The 16,660-nt window shown below is 47.5% G+C and overlaps 1 protein-coding gene across 1 annotated transcript in view; it reads left to right on the plus strand.

Annotated features, from left to right (window-relative positions):
• plxnd1 (plexin D1) overlaps positions 1–16,660 on the plus strand; it is a 166,290-nt gene that overhangs the window by 38,017 nt on the left and 111,613 nt on the right. Inside the window, exon 9 of the mRNA XM_078210138.1 lies at positions 13,612–13,716. Within this exon, the coding sequence (XP_078066264.1) occupies positions 13,612–13,716 (105 nt within the window). The remainder of the gene's footprint in view (positions 1–13,611; positions 13,717–16,660) is intronic.

The following is a 16,660-nucleotide window of genomic DNA, read 5'->3' on the forward strand; positions in this document are numbered from 1 at the left end:
AAAATCGTCCCCCGCCCCGTTAGCTTTTGACCACATTAACATGGTTTCAGGAATGGAGCTGAGATTGAGTTTGGAGAAGCTGTAAGAGAAGACACAGCTAATCAAAGAGAAAGACTGACATGTCCAAACATGCTAAAAGCAGGTGTGAGCGACAAAACTGGCTGTGTGTTGTTCAATCTAACTGCTGTCGAAATGAAAGGAGATATGTGATAGGACTAGCATTTTTTTCTACTTGCAATGTCAAAACTATGAGATTGAATTAACAAGCCAGAGTCAGTATGAATAGCAACACTTTAAACATTGCTGGGGAGAGACTGCTACAAACTGTATTCAACACTAAATCAAAGAACAGGAAAAATAGAATGCAGAAATTTTGAAACCCAATTGAACATAACTTAAGTGCTCAACATTAGGGGTGAAGGCGAAAAAGTGTCCATTGATCAGTATGTGACCACAATAAGATAGCTCACAGCATCCTGTGAACTCGGGCAACTAAATTAAAGGGAGAATTGTCCTAGGCTTAAGAGATCCTGCAGTGAGAGAAAGTCGACATAGGGAGGAAAAACTGATGGTAAAGAAAGCAATAGACGTGCCGAAATGCAGAAGTTGTAAAATATCAGCTCGAGCATATTTACAGCAGAGCAGACCGGTAGATTCACTGAGCAACATTCCAGGTGAGAAAAGCAGAGCGATGGCAGACAAAGAGCAGGATTTAAATATTGCGGAGGGTAGCATACTAAACGAAAGCAGGCTTGCCCAGCACGGGGAAAGCAACATTTTAACTGCGAGAAGCCAAAGCATTTTGTTTGGCTGGAAAGAAGCAAAACAAACTGATAGAGGTGGCCACTGGCGAGATATCAGTAAAAGGTCCCACAAGGTGGCAGCAGTAGCAGCGATGCAGCAATCAACAGATGTGAAAGCAGCACAACGATTTGTTGGATTTATGAAATATTTAGTAAAAAGTTTGCCTAATTGATGAGCAGAGTGTGAACCATTACAGCAGCTCACTGCTGAGGAGGTGCAGTAGTATTGGGACACAGAGCAAGAAACAGCAATCACTAAAATCACTAGTGACAACAATGGCAAAGTTGAAGGACTATGGTGTCAATGAGAAAGTCACTTTGCATTGTGTCAGTGAGATGGATCCGGGAGCAATCCTCATGCAGCAAGGACAACCAGTCACATTTGCATCCAGGGCATTAACTCAACTGGAATTTTTTTTCTATGTTTCTATGATGCCACGTTCAGATCGAGAAAGAGTGCCTGGTCTCTGAGCATTTTCAACAATACCTGGCTGCAAGAGAAGCACCGCAAGTACCTTGCAGACATGGTGTCGAGCGATACCAGATGGTGAGAGAGCTTGACAAAGTAAATGTGGAGAGGATGTTTCCTCTTGTGGGACAATCTAGAATAAGAGGTCATAGTTTTAGGATAAGAGGTGGCAGATTTAAAACTGAGGTGAGGAGAAATTACTTCTCTCCCAAGGTTGTGGGGCTGTGGAATTCACTACCCCAGAGCCTGGTGTATGTCGGGGTTTTGAGTAAATTTAAGGAAGAGGTGGATAGATTTTTAGAACATAGAACATAGAACAGTACAGCACAGAACAGGCCCTTCGGCCCACGTTGTTGTGCTGAGCTTTGTCTGAAACCAAGATCAAGCTATTTCCTCCCTATCATCCCGAAGTACTCCATGTCCCTATCCAATAGCTTCTTAAATGTTCCTAAAGTTTCTGACTCCACTATCACTGCAGGCAGTCCATTCCACACCCCAACCACTCTCTGAGTAAAAAACCTACCTTGGACATCCTTCCTATATCTCCCACCATGAACCCTGTAGTTATGCCCCCTAGTTACCACTCCATTCACCCGAGGAAATAGTCTTTGAACGTTCACTCTATCTATCCCCCTCATCATCTTATAAACCCCTATCAAGTCTCCTGTCAACCTCCTCCGCTCCAAAGAGAAAAGCCCAAGTTCCCTCAACCTTTCCTCATAAGACCTACCCTCCAAACCAGGCAGCATCCTGGTAAATCGCCTTTGCACTCTTTCCAGTGTCTCCACATCCTTCTTATAGTGAGGTGACCAGAACTGCACACAATATTTCAAATGTGGTCTCACCAAGGTCCTATACAGTTGCAGCATAACCCCATGGCTCTTAAACTCAAATCCCCTGTTAATGAACGCCAACACACTATAGACCTTCTTCACGGCTCTATCCACTTGAGTGGCAACCTTCAGAGATCTATGGATATGAACCCCAAGATCTCTCTGTTCCTCCACATTCTTCAGAACCCTACCTTTGGCCCTGTAATCCACATTTAAATTTGTCCTACCAAAATGAATCACCTCGCATTTGTCAGAGTTAAACTCCATTTGCCATTTTTCAGCCCAGCTCTGCATCCTATCTATATCTATTTGCAGCCTACAACAGCCCTCCACCTCATCTACTACTCCACCAATCTTGGTGTCATCAGCAAATTTACTGATCCACGGTAGCACAGTGGTTAGCACTGCTGCTTCACAGCTCCAGGGTCCCGGGTTCGATTCCCGGCTCGGGTCACTGTCTGTGTGGAGTTTGCACATTCTCCTCGTGTCTGCGTGGGTTTCCTCCGGGTGCTCCGGTTTCCTCCCACAGTCCAAAGATGTGCGGGTTAGGTTGATTGGCTAGGTTAAAAATTGCCCCTTAGAGTCCTGGGATGCGTAGGTTAGAGGGATTAGTGGGTAAAATATGTGGGGGTAGGGCCTGGGTGGGATTGTGGTCGGTGCAGACTCGATGGGCTGAATGGCCTCCTTCTGCACTGTAGGGTTTCTATGATTTCTATGATTTCAGCCCCCTCCTCCAAGTCATTTATAAAAATGACAAATAGCAGAGGACCAAGCACTGATCCCTGTGGCACTCCGCTGGTAACCGGTTTCCAGTCCGAAAATTTTCCATCCACCACCACCCTCTGTCTTCTGTTAGATATGATGTGGAGATGCCGGCGTTGGACTGGGGTAAACACAGTAAGAAGTTTAACAACACCAGGTTAAAGTCCAACAGGTTTATTTGGTAGCAAAAGCCACACAAGCTTTCGGAGTTCTAAGCCCCTTCTTCAGGTGAGTGGGAATTCTGTTCACAAACAGAGCATATAAAGACACAAACTCAATTTACATGAATAATGGTTGGAATGTGAATACTTACAACTAATCAAGTCTTTAAGAAACAAAACAATGTGAGTGGAGAGAGCATCAAGACAGGCTAAAAAGATGTGTATTGTCTCCAGACAAGACAGCCAGTGAAACTCTGCAGGTCTAGGCAACTGTGGGGGTTACAAATAGTGTGACATGAACCCAATATCCCGGTTGAGGCCGTCCTCGTGTGTGCGGAACTTGGCTATCAGTTTCTGCTCAGCGACTCTGCACCGTCGTGTGTCGTGAAGGCCGCCTTGGAGAACGCTTACCCGAATATCAGAGGCCGAATGCCCGTGACCGCTGAAGTGCTCCCCAACAGGAAGAGAACAGTCTTGCCTGGTGATTGTCGAGCGGTGTTCATTCATCCGTTGTCGCAGCGTCTGCATAGTTTCCCCAATGTACCATGCCTCGGGACATCCTTTCCTGCAGCGTATCAGGTAGACAACGTTGGCCGAATTGCAAGAGTATGTACCGTGTACCTGGTGGATGGTGTTCTCACGTGAGATGATGGCATCTGTGTCGATGATCTGGCACGTCTTTAGCCTGTCTTGATGCTCTCTCCACTCACATTGTTTTGTTTCTTAAAGACTTGATTAGTTGTAAGTATTCGCATTCCAACCATTATTCATGTAAATTGAGTTTGTGTCTTTATATGCTCTGTTTGTGAACAGAATTCCCACTCACCTGAAGAAGGGGCTTAGAGCTCCGAAAGCTTGTGTGGCTTTTGCTACCAAATAAACCTGTTGGACTTTAACCTGGTGTTGTTAAACTTCTTCTTCTGTTAGATAGCCAGTTACCTATCCAATCGGCCAAACGTCCCTCTATCCCACACATCCTTACTTTCTTCATAAGCCGACCATGGGGGACTTTATCAAACGCATTACTAAAATCCATGTATATGACATCAACTGCACTACCTTCATCTACATACTTAGTTACCTCCTCAAAAAATTCTATCAAATTTGTGAGGCAAGACTTGCCCTTCACAAATCCGTGCTGACTATCCCGGATTAAGCTGCATCTTTCCAAATGGTCGTAAATCCTATCCCTGAGGACCTTTTCCATCAACTTACCGACCACCGAAGTAAGACTAACCGGCCTATAATTACCAGGCTCATTTCTATTCCCTTTCTTAAACAGAGGAACCACATTCGCCACTCTCCAGTCCTCTGGCACCACCCCCGTGGACAGTGAGGACGCAAAGATCAATGCCAAAGGCTCTGCTATCTCATCCCTTGCCTCCCAAAGACTCCTAGGATATATTTCATCAGGCCCAGGGGACTTATCAACTTTCAGTTTATTCAAAATTGCTAGTACATCTTCCCTCCGAACATCTACTTCCTCCAGCCTATCAGCCTGTGACACCCTCTCTTCCTCAAAAATATGGCCCCTCTCCTTGGTGAACACCGAAGAAAAGTATTCATTCATCACCTTTCCTATCTCTTCTGACTCCATGCACAAATTCCCACTGCCGTCCTTGACCGGCCCCAACCTCACCCTGGTCATTCTTTTATTCCTCACATAAGAGTAAAAAGCCTTGGGGTTTTCCTTGATCCGACCCGCCAAGGACTTCTCATGCCCCCTCCTCGCTTTCCTAAGCCCCTTTCTCAGCTCATTTCTTGCTAACTTGTAACCCTCCATCGAACCAACTGAACTTTGTTTTCTCAACCTTACATATGCTTCCTTCTTCCTCTTGACAAGACATTCCACCTCTTTTGTGAACCATGGTTCCCTCACTCGGCCATTTCCTCTCTGCCTGGCAGGGACATACCTATCAAGGACACGCAGTATTTGTTCGTTGAAAAAGTTCCACTTTTCATTAGTGCCTTTCCCTGACAATTTTTGTTCCCATCCTATGCTTCCTAATTCCTGCCTGATTGCATCATAATTACCTCTCCCCCAATTGTAAACTATGCCCTGCCGCATGGCCCTCTCCCTCTCCATTGCAATAACAAAAGACACCGAATTGTGGTCACTATCTCCAAAGTGCTCTCCCACAACCAAATCCAACACTTGGCCCGGTTCATTTCCCATTACCAAATCCAATGTGGCCCCACCTCTTGTCGGCTTATCCATATATTGTGTCAGGAACCCCTCCTGCACACACTGCACAAAAACTGCCCCATCCGAACTATTCGACCTATAAAGGCTCCAATCAATATTTGGAAAGTTAAAGTCCCCCATGACAACTAACCTATGACCCCCACACCTATCCATAATCTGCTTAGCAATTTCTTGCTCCACATCTCTATTACTATTTTTAATTAGTAATGGGTTTGAAGGGTTATAGAAAACAGGCAGGAAAGTGGAGTTGAGGCTGAAATGAGATCAACCATGATTGTATGATAGGTATGTCCCTGTCAGGCAAGATTGTATGATAGGTATGTCCCTGTCAGGCAAGGAGGAATTGGTAGGGCTAGGGAACCGTGGTGCACCAAAAAAGTTTCTTTGTTGGTTAAAAAGAAAAAGGAGGCTTATGTTCGGATGAGACGTGAGCACTCGGGTAGTGCACTAGAAAGCTTTAGATTGGCTAAGAGGGAGTTGAAGAGCGAGCTTAGAAGGGCTAAAAGGGGACATGAGAAGACTTTGGCGGATAGGGTTAAAGAGAATCCTAAGGCGTTCTATAGGTATGTCAAGAACAGAAGGTTGGTTAGGGCAAGTTTAGGGCCAGTTATAGATGGCAGAGGGAAGTTATGTGTGGAACCGGAGGAGATTGGTGAAGCATTGAACCAATATTTCTCTTCGGTGTTCACGCAAGGGGACATGAATATAGCTGAGGAGGACACTGGGTTGCAAGGGAGTAGAATAGACAGTATTACAGTTGATAAGGAGGATGTGCAGGATATTCTGGAGGGTCTGAAAATAGATAAATCCCCTGGTCCGGATGGGATTTATCCAAGGATTCTCTGGGAGGCAAGAGAAGTGATTGCAGAGCCTCTGGCTCTGATCTTCAGGTCGTCGTTGGCCTCTGGTATAGTACCAGAAGATTGGAGGTTAGCGAATGTTGTCCCATTGTTTAAGAAGGGGAACAGAGACTTCCCCGGGAATTATAGACCGGTGAGTCTCACTTCTGTTGTCGGCAAGATGTTGGAAAAAATTATAAGGGATAGGATTTATAGTTATTTGGAGAGTAATGAATTGATAGGTGATAGTCAGCATGGTTTTGTGGCAGGTAGGTCGTGCCTTACTAACCTTATTGAGTTTTTTGAGAAAGTGACCAAGGAGGTGGATGGGGGCAAGGCAGTGGACGTGGTATATATGGATTTTAGTAAGGCGTTTGATAAGGTTCACCATGGTAGGCTTCTGCAGAAAATGCAGATGTATGGGATTGGGGGTGATCTAGGAAATTGGATCAGGAATTGGCTAGCGGATAGGAAACAGAGGGTGGTGGTTGATAGTAAATATTCATCATGGAGTGCGGTTACAAGTGGTGTACCTCAGGGATCTGTTTTGGGGTCACTGCTGTTTGTAATATTTATTAATGATCTGGATGAGGGTATAGTTGGGTGGATTAGCAAATTTGCTGATGACACCAAAGTCGGTGGTGTGGTAGACAGTGAGGAAGGGTGTCGTAGTTTGCAGGAAGACTTAGACAGGTTGCAAAGTTGGGCCGAGAGGTGGCGGATGGAGTTTAATGCGGAGAAGTGTGAGGTAATTCACTTTGGTAGGAATAACAGATGTGTTGAGTATAGGGCTAACGGGAGGACTTTGAATAGTGTGGAGGAGCAGAGGGATCTAGGTGTATGTGTGCATAGATCCCTGAAAGTTGGGAATCAAGTAGATAAGGTTGTTAAGAAGGCATATGGTGTCTTGGCGTTTATTGGTAGGGGGATTGAATTTAGGAGTCGTAGCGTTATGTTGCAACTGTACACAACTCTGGTGCGGCCGCACTTGGAGTACTGTGTGCAGTTCTGGTCCCCACATTACAGGAAGGATGTGGAGGCTTTGGAGAGGGTGCAGAGGAGGTTTACCAGGATGTTGCCTGGTATGGAGGGGAGATCCTATGAGGAGAGGCTGAGGGATTTGGGATTGTTTTCGCTGGAAAGGCGGCGGCTAAGAGGGGATCTTATTGAAACATATAAGATGATTAGAGGTTTAGATAGGGTGGATAGTGATAGCCTTTTTCCTCTGATGGAGAAATCCAGCACGAGGGGGCATGGCTTTAAATTGAGGGGGGGTAGTTATAGAACCGATGTCAGGGGTAGGTTCTTTACCCAGAGGGTGGTGAGGGATTGGAATGCCCTGCCAGCATCAGTAGTAAATGCGCCTAGTTTGGGGGCGTTTAAGAGATCCGTAGATAGGTTCATGGACGAAAAGAAATTGGTTTAGGTTGGAGGGTCACAGTTTTTTTTTAACTGGTCGGTGCAACATCGTGGGCCGAAGGGCCTGTTCTGCGCTGTAATGTTCTATGTTCTATGTTCTATGTATTGAATGGCAAAACAGGCTCGAGAGGCTACTTCTGCTCCTAGTTCTTATGAGAGCAGCAATGCCCATGAGGAAAGCTGATAACGCTACAACAGAATGTGAAATCTTCCAGATTCCAGCTTGAAAATGATCTAGAAATCACCAAGCCACCATGATGTGGAGATGCTGGTGTTGGACTGGGGTGGACAAGATCCGAAGTCACACAACACCAGGTAATAGTCCAACAGGTTTATTTGAAATCAGAAGCTTTCAGAGTGCTTCTCCTTCATTAGGTGAAGTGACAGTCTAAGATAACAACTTGTACAAAGGAAGTAGAGTCATCAACTGTAACCTCATGACCAGGCATATCCCCCACTCAACCATTACCACCAAAGCCAGTGGATCAACCCTGGTTCAATGAAGAATGCAGGAGGACATCCCAGGAACAACACCAGGCATACCTAAAAATGAGATGAAGCTACAACACAGGATTACTTGTGTGCCAAACAGCATAAATAGCAAGTGATAGACAGTTAACTGATCCCACAACCAACGGATCCTATCTAAGCTCTGCTGTTCTGCCACATCCAGCTGTGAATGGTGGTGAAAATTAAACAACTCACTGGCTTCACAAATGTCTTCAATGATGGAGGAGCCCAGTACATCAGTGTAAAAGATAAGGCTGAAGCATTTGCAACAATCTTCAGTTATAAGTGCCGAGTAGATGATCCATCTCGGCCTCCTCCAGTGGCCCCAAACATCACAGATGCCAGTCTCTAGCCAATTCGATTCACTCCAAGTGATATCAAAAAATGACTGAAGGCACTGGATACTGCAAAGGCAATTGGCTCTTACAATATTCTGGCAATAGTACTGAAGCCTTGTGCTCCAGAAGTTACCGCGCCCCTAGTCAAGCTGTTCCAGTACAGTTACAACACTGGCATCTACCCGGTTTTCTGGAAACTTGCCCAGGTATATTCTGTACACAGAAAACAGGATAAATCCAACCCAGCCAATTACTGCCCAGTCAGTCTACACTCGATCATTAATAACTGATGGGAGGGGTCATAAACAGCGCTATCAAGCAGCACTGCTCAGCAATAACATGCTCAGTGACACCCAGTTTGGGTTTTGCCAGAGTCACTCAGAGTCCTCATTACAGCCTTAGTTCAAACATTGACAAAAGAGCTGAATGTCAGATGTGAAGTGAGAGTGACTGTCCTTAACATCAAGGCAGCCGAGTGCGGCATCAAGAAGCTGGAGTAAAACTGGAGTCGGTGGGAATTGGGGAAAACTTCTACTGGTTAGAGTCATACCTGACACAAATGAAGATGGTTATAGTGATTGGGGGTCAATCATCTCAGCTTTGGGACATCACTGCAGGAGTTCCCCAGGGTAATGTTCTCGCAAGTGTCTTCAGATGCTTCATCAATAACCTTCTTTCCATCATAAAGTCAAAAGTGGAAATGTTTGCTGATGACTGCACAATGTTCAGCATTAATGAAGAATTTGTTAATGCATGAGAGAGAAGTGGGAGACTTGAGGGGCTGAGAGACATCAAACCCTGGGTCAGTAAACTTCCCGAGCCAGGGTTTGAACCTGAGTCTAGCTGGTTAGTGATTGTATTTCGATAGACCTGAGCTGCCCTGTCCCAGAGACTCTCCTCTGGCACACATACCTCCTACTCTCTGGCTGCTGTGTTAGACATGATGTGGAGATGCGGGCGTTGGACTGGGGTAAACACAGTAAGAAGTCTGACAACACCAGATTAAAGTCCAACAGGTTTATTTGGTAGCAAAACCACTAGCTTTCGGAGCGCTGCCCCTTCATCAGGTGAGTGGGAGTTCTGTTCACAAACAGGGCATATAAAGACACAAACTCAATTTACAAAATAATGATTGGAATGCGAGTCTTTACAGGTAATCAAGTCTTCAAGGTACAGACAATGTGAGTGGAGAGAGCGTTAAGCAGAAGCTAAAGAGATGTGTATTGTCTCCAGTCAGGACAGTTAGTGAGATTTTGCAAGTCCAGGCAAGTCGTGGGGGTTACACATAGTGTGACATGAACCCAAGGTCCCGGTTGAGGCTGTCCTCATGTGTGCGGAACTTGGCTATCAGTCTTTGCTCAGCGATTCTGCGCTGTCGTGTGTCGTGAAGGCCGCCTTGGAGAACGCTTACCCGAAGATCAGAGGCTGAATGCCCGTGTCTGCTGAAGTGTTCCCCAACAGGAAGAGAACAGTCTTGCCTGGTGATTGTCGAGCGGTGTTCATTCATCCGTTGTCATAGCGTCTGCATGGTCTCCCCAATGCCTCAGGACATCCTTTCCTGCAGCGTATCAGGGAGACAACGTTGGCCGAGTTGCAAGAGTATGTACCGTGTACCTGGTGGATGGTGTTCTCACGTGAGATGATGGCATCCGTGTCGATGATCCGGCACGTCTTGCAGAGGTTGCTGTGGCAGGATCGTGTGGTGCTGTGGCAGGGTTGTGTGGTGTTGTGGTCACTGTTCTCCTGAAGGATGGGTAGTTTGTTGCGGGCAATGGTATGTTTGAGGTTGTGCGGTCTTCATCAATGACATGTTGAAGGCTCCGGAGAAGATGTCGTAGCTTCTCCACACCAGGGAAGTACTGGACGACGAAGGGTACTCTGTCCACCGTGTCCTGTGTTTGTCTTCTGAGGAGGTCGGTGCGGTGTGGCGCGTCGGAACCGTCGATCGATGAGTCGAGCGCCATATCCTGTTCTCATAAGAACAGGATATGGCGCTCGACTCAAAGAACAAAGAACAATACAGCACAGGAACAGGCCCTTCGGCCCTCCAAGCCCGCGCCCTCATGTGCCCACCGGACCATTCTTTTGTATCCCTCTATTCCCAGTCTGCTCATATGGCTATCTAGACAAGTCTTAAACGATCCCAGCGTGTCCGCCTCAATCAACTTGCTTGGCAGTGCATTCCAGGCCCCCACCACCTCTGTGTAAAATACGTCCCCCTGACATCTGTGTTGAACTTTGTCCCCCTCACCTTGAACCCGTCACCTCCGACCTGGGAAAAAGCTTCCCACTGTTCACCCTATCTATGCCCTTCATAATTTTACACACCTCTATTAGGTCACCCCTCATCCTCTATCATTCCAGGGAGAACAACCCCAGTTTACCTAATCTCTCCTCATAGCTAAGACCCTCCATACCAGGCAACATCTTGGTAAACCTTTTCTGTACTCTCTCCAAAGCCTCCACGTCCTTCTGGTAGTGTGGCGACCAGAACTGGACGCAGTATTCCAAATGTGACCTAAAATGAGGGCATCTTTGGATCTGGAAACTGGCAGTTGTCGGCGTTGAGTGCTGACACCGACAACTGCCAGTTTCCAGATGCAATTTTACAACTCATCCGCTTCACCTTCAACAACCAGACACTTCACCCATTCTTCATCCAGACACACGGAACAGCCATGGGGACCAAATTCGCACCTCAATATGCCAGCATCTTCATGCACAGGTTCGAACAAGACCTCTTCACCGCACAGGATCTTCAACCGATGCTATACACTAGATACATCGATGACATTTTCTTCCTTTGGAGTCATGGTGAGCAATCACTGAAACAACTATATGATGACATCAACAAGTTCCATCCCACCATCAGACTCACCATGGACTACTCTCCGGAATCGGTTGCATTCTTGGACACGCGCATCTCCATCAAGGACGGTCACCTCAGCACTTCACTGTACTGCAAGCCCACGGATGACCTCACGATGCTCCACTTCTCCAGCTTCCACCCTAAACACGTTAAAAAAGCCATCCCCTACGGACAAGCCCTCCGTATACACAGGATCTGCTCGGATGAGGAGGAGCGCAACAGACACCTCCAGACGCTGAATGATGCCCTCATAAGAACAGGATGTGGCGCTCGAGTCATCGATCGACAGTTCCAACGCGCCACAGTGAAAAACCGCACCGACCTCCTCAGAAGACAAACACGGGACATGGTGGACAGAGTACCCTTCGTCGTCCAGTACTTCCCCGGAGCGGAGAAGCTACGACATCTTCTCCGGAGCCTTCAACATGTCATTGATGAAGACGAACATCTCGCCAAGGCCATCCCCACACCCCCACTTCTTGCCTTCAAACAACCGCACAACCTCAAACAGACCATTGTCCGCAGCAAACTACCCAGCCTTCAGGAGAACAGTGACCACGACACCACACAACCCTGCCACAGCAACCTCTGCAAGACGTGCCGGATCATCGACACGGATGCCATCATCTCACGTGGGAACACCATCCACCAGGTACACAGTACATACTCTTGCAACTCGGCCAACGTTGTCTACCTGATACACTGCAGGAAAGGATGTCCCGAGGCGTGGTACATTGGGGAGACCATGCAGACGCTACGACAACAGATGAATGACCACCGCTCGACAATCACCAGGCAAGAGTGTTCTCTTCCTGTTGGGGAACACTTCAGCGGTCACGGGCATTCGGCCTCTGATCTTCGGGTAAGCATTCTCCAAGGCGGCCTTCACGACACACGACAGCGCAGAGTCGCTGAGCAGAAACTGATAGCCAAGTTCCACACACATGAGGACGGCCTCAACCGGGATCTTGGGTTCATGTCACACTATGTGTAACCCTCACGACTTGCCTGGACTTGCAAAATCTCACTAACTGTCCTGTCTGGAAACAATACATATCTCTTTAACCTGTGCTTAACGCTCTCTCCACTCACATTGTCTGTATCTTTAAGACTTGATTACCTGTAAAGACTTGCATTCCAATCATTATTTTGTAAATTGAGTTTGTGTCTTTATATGCCCTGTTTGTGAACAGAACTCCCACTCACCTGACGAAGGGGCAGCGCTCTGAAAGCTAGTGGTTTTGCTATCAAATAAACCTGTTGGACTTAAACCTGGTGATGTTAAACTCCTTACTGTGCTGTGTTAGAGATAGGGTCCACTCAGAATACAAAATAACAGCCCATCCTTCAGATCCAAGCTCCATACACTGACAGATCTAGTCAGCTGATCTCACCCAGATCATAGAATCATAGAATCCCTACAGTACAGAAGGAGGCCATTCAGCCCATCGAGTCTGCACCGACCACAATCCCACCCGGGCCTTATTCCTGTAACTCCACACATTTTCCCTGCTAATCCCCCTGACACTAAGGTCAATTTATCATAGCCAATCAACCGAACCTGCACATCTTTGGACTGTGGGAGGAAACCGGAGCACCTGGAGGAAACCCACGCAGACATGGGGAGAATGTGCAAACTCCACATAGGCAGTGACACCAAAAACGCCTCATTCTCTCTCTCTCTCTAACCCAGGTATCCCTGGACAATGATCAGGAGAAGGAACCCTGGCTGACTTCCCCTCTCTTTGTCTCTCTCTCTCCCTCTCTCACTAATCCAGGGGTCACTGGACAATGATACGGAGCAGGAATCCTGGCTGACTTCCCCTCTCTCTACCCCAGGGATCTCTGGACAGTGATCAGGAACAGGAACCCTGGCTGACTTCCCCCCTCTCTCTCTCTCACTAATCCAGGGGTCTCTGGACAGTGATCAGGAGCAGGAATCCTGGCTGACTTCTCCTCTCTCTCTCTCTCACCAACCCAGGGAACACTGGACAGTGATCAGGAGCAGGAACCCTGGCTGACTTCCCCTCTCTCTCTCTCTCACTAATCCAGGGGTCACTGGACAGTGATCAGGAGCAGGAACCCTGGCTGACTTCCCCCCCTCTCTCTCTCTCTCTCTTTCTCTCTCTCACACACTACCCCAGGGATCTCTGGACAGTGATCAGGAGCAGGAATCCTGGCTGACTTCCCCCCTCTTTCTCTCTCACTAATCCAGGGATCTCTGGGCAGTGATCAGGAGCAGGAACTCTGGCTGCTTTCTCCTTGCTGTCTAACCCAGGGGATATGGGGAGAAGGATAACCCTTAGCTGTGGTGAATTGGCAGCACAATCTGGTGTTTGCTGATGCTCATTATGAAGCAGTATTGACTTGACGTTTTATCCCTGGCATTTTCTGTGTTACAGAACTTCACCCAGTGTCCACAGATGATACCAAAGTACATCACACCAATGACCACAGGGAGTATCCGGAATATTCCAGTCTCCTTGATCAACAGTGAGCTGCTCGAGGTAATTTCCGGATATACTCTCCATTTCATCCAATCAGATTGAGTGAGTCAGGGAGCAGCAAATGATGAGTCTGGTCCCAACATCTGGATTAGCAATGAAGCTGATTTTAGAAGTTTTTTCAGCGATTCCCCATGTCACCAAGTGCCTGATGCCTGTCTTAAACTGTAACCTTGGTCAATCAGCATGTCAGAAGAGAAAGAACACATAAACAGCAAAGAGACAGGTAGCAATGAGAGTAATGGGCAAAGACATAGCACTAAGAATTCAGCTGCTGTAATTCGGTACAATCTGAGAAAGGTGACAGAATGAGGCCATTTGGGCCAGTGAGTCTGTGCTAGCCCTTTACAGGAGCAATCTCACTCATCCCACACTTCTGATTTATCCCTAAAACTCTCCACTATGCTCCATTTTCGGATAATGATCAAATTCCCTTTTGAAAACCTCATTGAATCTGACAATTCACACTCTCAGACACTATATTCCACATCCTAACCACTCACTGTGTCAATCTGTCTCCACCACACTCACAGACAGTACATTCTAGATCCTAACCACTCGCTGTGTCAATCTGTCTCCACCACACTCACAGACAGTACATTCCAGATCCTCACCACTCACTGTGTCAATCTGTCTCCACCACACTCACAGACAGTACATTCTAGATCCTCACCACTCGCGGTGTGAATCTGTCTCCACCACACTCACAGGTTAAAGTCCAACAGGTTTATTTGGTAGCACAAGCTTTCGGAGTCTAGCTCCTTCTTCAGGTGAGTGAAGAGTTGTGTTCACAAACAGGGCATATACAGACACAAACTCAATTACAAGATAATGGTTGGAATGCGAGTCTTTACAGGTAATCAAGTCTTAAAGGTACAGACAATGTGAGTGGAGAGAGGGTTAAGCACAGGTTAAAGAGGTGTGAATTGTCTCAAGTCAGGACAGTTAATGAGATTTTGCAAGCCCAGGCAAGTCGTGGGGGTTACAGATAGTGTGACATGAGCCCAAGATCCCGGTGAGGCCGTCCTCATGTGCGGAACTTGGCTATCAGTTTCCGCTCGGCGTTCCTGCGTTGTCGTGTGTCATGAAGGCCGCCTTGGAGAACGCTTACCCGAAGAGCAGGTGCTGAATGCCCGTGACTGCTGAAGTATTCCCCGACTGGAAGGGAACACTCCTGCCTGGTGATTGTTGAGCGGTGTCCATTCATCCGTTGTCGTAGCGTCTGCATGGTCTCCCCAACGAACCATGCCTCAGGACATCCTTTCCTGCAGCGTATCAGGTTGACAACGTTGGCCGGATTGCAAGAGTAGGTACCGTGTACCTGGTGGATGGTGTTCTCACATGAGATGATGGCACCCATATCAATGATCCGGCACGTCTTGCAGAGGTTGCTGTGGCAGGGTTGTGTGGTGTCATGGTCATTGTTCTCTTGAAGGCTGGATAGTCTGCTGTGGACAATGGTCTGTTTGACTCCTCGTCACAATGGATGTCTAGGCACTCCACACCAGCATGCCCCACGACGATGGCATTGCTGCAACTGCCTCAGTACTCAACACCGACAACTGCCAATCTCCAGATGCAATTCTACAACTCATCCGCTTCATCCTGGACCACAACATCTTCACCTTCAACAATCAGTTCTTCACCCAGACGCACGGAACAGCCATGGGGACGAAATCCGCACCTCAATATGCCAACATCTTCATGCACAGGTTCGAACAAGACCTCTTCACCGCACAGGACCTTCAACCAATGCTATACACTAGATACATCGATGACATTTTCTTCCTTTGGACTCATGGTGAACAATCACTGAAACAACTATATGATGACATCAACAAGTTCCATCCCACCATCAGACTCACCATGGACTACTCTCCGGAATCGGTTGCATTCTTGGACACATGCATATGCATCAAGGACGGCCACCTCAGCACTTCACTGTACCGATGCTCTACTTCTCCAGCTTCCACCCTAAAAACGTTAAAGAAGCCATCCCCTACGGACAAGCCCTCCGTATACACAGGATCTGCTCGGATGAGCATCAGATGCGATCGCATCAGACACCTACAGATGATGAAAGACGCCCTCATAAAAGCAGGATATGGCACTTGACTCATCAACGTGCCACAGCGAAAAACTGCTCCTCAAAAGACAAGTACGAGACACGGCGGACAGAGTACCCTTCGTCATCCAGTACTTCCCTGGAGCGGAGAAGCTACGACATCTTCTCCAGAACTTTCAACATGTCATCGATGAAGATGAACATCTCGCCAAGGCTATCCCCACACCCCCACTTCTTGCCTTCAAACAACCGCACAACCTCAAACAGACCATTGTCCACAGCAAACTACCCAGCCTTCAGGAGAACAGTGACCACGACACCACACAACCCTGCCACAGCAACCTCTGCAAGACGTGCCGGATCATCGACACGGATGCCATCATCTCACGTGAGAACACCATCCACCAGGTACACGGTACATACTCTTGCAACTCGGCCAATGTTGTCTACCTGATACGCTGCAGGAAAGGATGTCCCGAGGCATGGTACATCGGCGAGACCATGCGGACGCTATGACAACGGATGAATGGACACCGCTCGACAATCACCAGGCAGGAGTGTTCTCTTCCTGTTGGGGAACACTTCAGCAGTCACGGGCATTCAGCCTCTGATCCTCGGGTAAGTGTTCTCCAAGGCGGCCTTCACGACACAGGACAAGGCAGAATTGCCAAGCAGATACTGATAGCCAAGTTCCGCACATATGAGGACGGCCTCAACTGGGATCTTGGGTTCATGTCACACTACCTGTAACCCCCACGACTTGCCTGGGCTTGCAAAATTTCGCTAACTGTCCTGGCTTGAGACAGTTCACACCTCTTTAACCTGTGCTTAACCCTCTCTCCACTCGCATTGTCTGTACCTGTAAAGACTTGATTACCTGTA

Source organism: Mustelus asterias, chromosome 3 (genome assembly GCF_964213995.1).
Source record: "Mustelus asterias chromosome 3, sMusAst1.hap1.1, whole genome shotgun sequence".
Lineage (NCBI taxonomy): Eukaryota > Metazoa > Chordata > Chondrichthyes > Carcharhiniformes > Triakidae > Mustelus > Mustelus asterias.